At 38.9% G+C, this 5,310-nt stretch overlaps 2 protein-coding genes across 2 annotated transcripts; one reads left to right on the top strand and one right to left on the bottom strand.

Annotated features, from left to right (window-relative positions):
- Positions 1–768: 768 nt before the first annotated feature.
- LOC116026847 (ribosome-recycling factor) lies at positions 769–3,601 on the bottom strand. Its single transcript, XM_031268267.1, has 8 exons — positions 3,246–3,601; positions 2,950–3,105; positions 2,749–2,864; positions 2,510–2,601; positions 2,244–2,265; positions 2,105–2,173; positions 1,317–1,415; positions 769–1,222 (listed from the first exon to the last, which is right to left on the bottom strand). The coding sequence occupies exons 1-8, from the start codon at positions 3,463–3,465 to the stop codon at positions 1,142–1,144; spliced, it is 855 nt and encodes a 284-aa protein (XP_031124127.1). The 5' UTR covers positions 3,466–3,601; the 3' UTR covers positions 769–1,141.
- A 646-nt stretch (positions 3,602–4,247) lies between these two features.
- On the top strand, positions 4,248–4,850 carry LOC116026951. The gene has a single exon (XM_031268377.1). It carries the CDS (start codon positions 4,248–4,250, stop codon positions 4,848–4,850), a length of 603 nt encoding a protein of 200 aa, XP_031124237.1.
- The last annotated feature ends 460 nt before the right edge of the window (positions 4,851–5,310 follow it).

The raw sequence follows: 5,310 nt of genomic DNA, 5'->3' as shown, positions 1-5,310 counted from the left end.
GCATTTGGTTTAAATAATTAAATACTATAATTTTGTTTATTTTTTTTAAAAAAAAAACATTAGACCTATAATTTCTATCAAAAACCTTGTTGTGAGTGCGGTGGAAAATGACTTCAGCCAAATTTTGGCAGAAGTCATTTTCAACTAAAATGACCATATTTTTCCCGATCAACGACAAATATTTTCTGTTAACTGAATTTTCTAAACACATCCATACACTGAAAACCCAAAACCAAAACCAGGTTTCCTAGCACACACCTAAAAGCAAAATTTGTAATAGCCAGCTAATTGTTAGGTTGGTATGTTGATCTTATTAGTGTCTCAAGTCTGTCCTTGCATTTGGTTTAAATATCTAGTAAAACAAACCACCACAATCCCCCACCTCCTCCGCACACCAAACAAAATATAATAATATGACAACTACAACAAACAGAGAAACAGAATCCATATTGCCATACCACAAATAGCATGAATTAAGATTTAAGACTTCTTTAACTTCTTTAACAAATACTACGTATAACGCTCCACAACAAAGAAAGAGAAAACTATTAAGGAGATATCTACTACCAGTAAGCCAAAGACCTTGTGGTCTAGTGGCACCTGGTGTCCCGATTTACACTCTCACATGGATGATGGGAGTGGGTTCGAGCCTCAATGGAGACAACTGTTTGACTCTTTGTGCTTTAGTAAGTTGAGAAAGTAGCGGGTTCGAGCCTCAATGGAGGCAACTGTTTGACTCTTTGTGCTTCAGTAAGTTGAGAAAGTAGCTATGAACAGATACTACATTGTAACAGAGTCAGTAGTACTCAAGAAAAAAAAGAATATATCTGCTAGTGGCAAATTGTAGCAATCTGAGGAAAGGCAGTGTGCAGAAAGCAAGTTATAAATCTGGGCTAGTCGTCAATCAAAAATGGAGAAGTAGGCCACTTGCTCCCCATACAACATATAATTGAGTTCTTTTCAGCATAACTCCAATGTAGTAACCTCGGGATATCAAGTCCTGATAACAAAATAGTTTCCAGCATATATCCAGTATAGAAACAATAATTTGGAGAATTTTTTCCCAAAGCTCCAAGTACTCTAACATCCTTAGAAAATAGACTCCTTGTGCAATTGCTTTCAACTCAAAACTTTTTAAGATTCAGCCACTTGTTATTTCCTTTTCCTTTGATTTACACATATCTTCAGCAGACTTTATATACTTCTTAGTCAAGTCGTCTATCTGAAAACACAGTGATAAAGAATCACACATACTTTTATATGCTAGACGTAAATTTCTCCAGTAGAATTATAAATCATTATTTAAAGTGACTTACTTCCTTTTCCAATCTTTTTGCGTCATCTACAGAGAAAGCTGAACCTGTCTTGTCTTTGTCCTTCTTTTTTGGTGTATATTTCTTTAAAGTGTCCAGTGCCTAAATAGGGGGCAGAAACTTAGGAGTGATCACCGAATTTTCAAGAAAGAAATGAAACAGGGAATTCATGGCAGAACACATAGATCAATCTTTGATAAAGGATACATGTTCAATTTACATGATTTTTTAGCACTTGCAAGATCAATCTTACATGGCAAGCATTATAAATTACTACATTTACATCACTGCATAAGCAGGGACTGAAGGCAGACATGTTAGATATAAATAATTACCTCGTATGCACAAAAAAAAAGTGTCAAATATATGTATTTATTCATAATCAAATCTGGCTTCCACATTAAAAAAATAGCATGAATCCATACATGTCTATGATATTTTCGCTCCTGCAGCTTCAGTTATAAGAGATTAATTACCATGTTAGCAGGATGAGTTATGCATCCTCAAGGATGGGTGATAAATTGGGAAAAGACCTAACCTTTTAATGATCTAAAGAAATTCCAAATGTTATCAAACAAGACAAGAAAAATTAGTTCTTCGGACAATTTTTCTTTGAAGAAGTCATTGGAAAATGCATTCACCAGTGTTTTTTAAAATTTTAAATCAAAAACTCCATCATCTGAAATCCTACGGTATAACCATAATCATTCATATGTACTCCAAAAAATTGAAGGTCTTTGTATGAGGGAATAAAGTAGCATGTTTAATGTTTTGTAATTTGTACGCATTACCTTCTGGCGGGCTCTTCTTACACTTTGTTTAACATCTTCAGATGATTTAGCTACAACCTTGCACACAGCCTAGAATGAAAAAGCATGAATATCAGCAATAGAAAGCATAAAGTTGAAAAAAAAAATTATTAGTTTGTACCTGCATATGTTCCTTTGTTAGCCTGTTCCAAGAAAATAAGAGAAGTAAGATAAATGAAAACTAAAATGTGTTTTAAGTTTTCCATGCAAGAAAATCAATATGAGTTCAATTACATAAATGAGTTTTTATTCCACATGAAGTAAATATTTGACTTGAATGAAGGTATAATTGAATCCCATGTGTTATTTCAAGATTGACATTATCTAGATTAAACTCGGTGTAGAACAAAAATAAATAGATCAGACGATCAGTAGTTCAGTACTTACGGAGGTATAGGTGCAATTAACCTCTCATTATCCACCTTAGGATTTAATCCCAATGGAGATGAAACGATAGCCTTCTCCAATTCTTTCAAGGTCTGCAAAAGCCAATTACCATTCAATTGTACATTTTCAGCCATCTATGTTACATAATACAACTGCAGATTAAGAGATTCAAATTGATATCAATTTCACAGATTATCCAAGGAAATAAGAAATTTATCAGAACAGGCTGAAAAAATTACATCTGGATCATAAGGAGTAACAGACAGTGTTTTTGAATCTAAGACTGAAACAGCAGCCATCCTGCTAAGAGGTGTTTTTACACCACCACTTTCAACAATAATATGGTCAAGCATTCCTGCAAATTCAATTGAATAAACTAATTCCGAACAGCCAATATAAATGTTATCAGAAGTTAAAAACAGAGTTAGCTGTCTATGTACCTGCCGATGCTCGTCCCGTTCGTAATTTTGCCAATTCTCGAGACAGCGAATCTGTTGCTGCCTCCATTTGTGAGATGGCAGCAGCCTTAATTGAAGGGCCAACATTCACAGACTCTGTTGTGCTCTCATTATCTTCATCACTGTCTACCTCTTCCTCTAGAATTTGTAATGAAGAACACACAAAAACTATGAATATTCACCGACTTACTGCGGTCTCGTTAAACGACAAGTTAGGATGCTTAGGAAATGCAATCTAGTGCAAGAATATAAAGAAATGAAAAGCTAGACTGGCGTACTTATGTTCTTTCTTCCTTTGGCGAAGCCTCTACGAGTTTCGAGTAGATAATTCATTGCCAGAAAGTAATGGCCCGCGTCGGAAGTGGCAGAGCGGCGGAGGAGACTAGCTGAAGAGCCGCCGACTAAAGAGGAGAGATGGCGAGTCTGAGATGTCGTGGTACGGAGGATCACGGCGAGGTTGCGGTAGGACAATAGTGCGCGTCTCATAGACATCGCCATTGTTGAAACTCTCAATTCACGGTCCTCTTCCTCGTCCCGAATTAGTTTTCTAGGGTTTTGCAAAACCCTCTTTTTTCTTCTTGTTTTTTAAGGTTAAAAATCAAAACCCTCTTTCAACTGTACCCAAGTGAGGAATTCAGGCATGTGCCATTGTGCCTTGTAGCTTCTCCGTCGTGTAGAGTGAAGTTTTACCTTTTCACCCCAAATGTTTTAAGTTAAATTTTAATTTAACCATAAATATTATTTTAGTAATTTCAATTTAAAATTATCTTGTATAAGAAATTTAATTAATGTTTGTGATCAACATAGTGGTGTAGTCGAAATAGAAAAGTCAGAACATTGCTCAAAATAGTGGTATAAACTTTACGGAAGAGTGGAATACAAATAAAAAAGTTCCGGACAAAAAGTGCAAAGGGAAAATGCTCTCTAGCACTACGGAAAACCAACAGCCGGCCGGAGTCTCGACGGAGGAGGCAGACCTCCTCAAGCGCAGCAACAAGAAAACGAAGAGAGGGCGAGCGGAGAGGGAGGATGAGCCCATGGAGAGAGAGGAAATGGAACATGACGAGACCATGCCAATAACGACTGATTTGGTGGAGGAACAAACTGGAACATATAGCCAACCTATGAGAAGGCCAGCGATCTCGTTCAAGGGCGCTCTGACCGGGTGAAAAGAGAAGGAAAGTGTTACGGACGAAGTTTCTGATGACGAAGCTGGTGAACAAGAGGATGATGATCCAGATTGCCTAGTGGTGAAGTTAACGAAGGAAGAAAAAAGGAGAATGAGAAAACGCTGGGAGAATACTCTGATCGTAAAGGTGTTGGGCAAAGTGGTTGGATACAACTACCTCCTGAGACGCCTAAGGACCATTTGGGCTCCCAAGTGTGGAATGGATCTCATCGCCATTCAGAATGGATACTTTCTGGCTCGTTTCGCGTCAGTGACAGACTATGAACACGCACGGCTGGAAGGACCATGGACGGTACTAGACCATTGTCTCGCCGTGAAAGATTGGGAACCGGACTTCAACCCTATGCGCGAAGAAACCCATAAACTTCTAGTGTGGGTACGTTTTCCATGTCTCCCGATCGAATACTATGACTACGATTTCTTGATGAGGGTGGGAGATATGATTGGGACTGCGAGGAAGGTCGACCACGCGACAAGCATGGCCTCACGTGGACTATTCGCGAGAGTAAGTGTAGAAGTTGACATCACGAAACCCCTGCTTGCACGATTCACACTCCGAAACAAAAGGCGAACCATCGAATATGAAGGTCTACACCTTGTGTGCTTCAAATGTGGAATGGTGGGTCACCGGAAAGAAGGGTGTAAAATGGATGACGACATGCCAGAAGAGGTGACGCCGGAAAACGATGACTGAGCGCCGGCGGAAGCAGACAAAACAGCACCGGAAATGCGGTCAGAACCCACATGGAAAGTTGGGAGAGAGAATGCGCAAAAAACGGCAGTCAAGGGACCGTTAGGTGATAAATACGGTAGCTGGATGATCGCACAACGGAAACAAAGAAATTACCATAATCAAGGAGATAACAGAAGAGATAATGGGCGAAACACGGGGGGGAGAAGTGGTAACGCAACAGGAAGAAATGGAGGAAATCAAGGGAACAACAGAAACAATTATAGTAAGGAAGGGTTTAATAAGGAGGGGTTTAAAATATGGGACAATTCAAGGTTTGGGGTCTTGGAAAATCTTGAAGAGGATTCGGAGCAAGAAGCCCAAGAGGAATATAACACAATGGACAGGCCTAATGGCCCAACAGGAGCTGGTCTGTCGGGCAAAGGAAAAAGACCTCAAGTCCAAATAACAGAAGCCCAAATAA

The sequence above is a fragment of the Ipomoea triloba genome, chromosome 8 (genome assembly GCF_003576645.1).
Source record: "Ipomoea triloba cultivar NCNSP0323 chromosome 8, ASM357664v1".
NCBI classification, from domain to species: domain Eukaryota; kingdom Viridiplantae; phylum Streptophyta; class Magnoliopsida; order Solanales; family Convolvulaceae; genus Ipomoea; species Ipomoea triloba.
This window is presented reverse-complemented; position numbering and strand designations above follow the sequence as displayed.

Excerpts from the sequence above, each read along its gene's own strand:
- LOC116026847 (XM_031268267.1), bottom strand. The coding sequence starts at position 3,465 with ATGGCGATGTCTATGAGACGCGCACTATTGTCCTACCGCAACCTCGCC. Across the intron at positions 2,865-2,949 it reads AACGGGACGAGCATCGGCAG|GAATGCTTGACCATATTATT; the intron begins GTACATAGACAG and ends TTGAATTTGCAG. Across the intron at positions 1,416-2,104 it reads TAAGAAGAGCCCGCCAGAAG|GCACTGGACACTTTAAAGAA; the intron begins GTAATGCGTACA and ends CCCCCTATTTAG.
- LOC116026951 (XM_031268377.1), top strand. The coding sequence starts at position 4,248 with ATGAGAAAACGCTGGGAGAATACTCTGATCGTAAAGGTGTTGGGCAAA.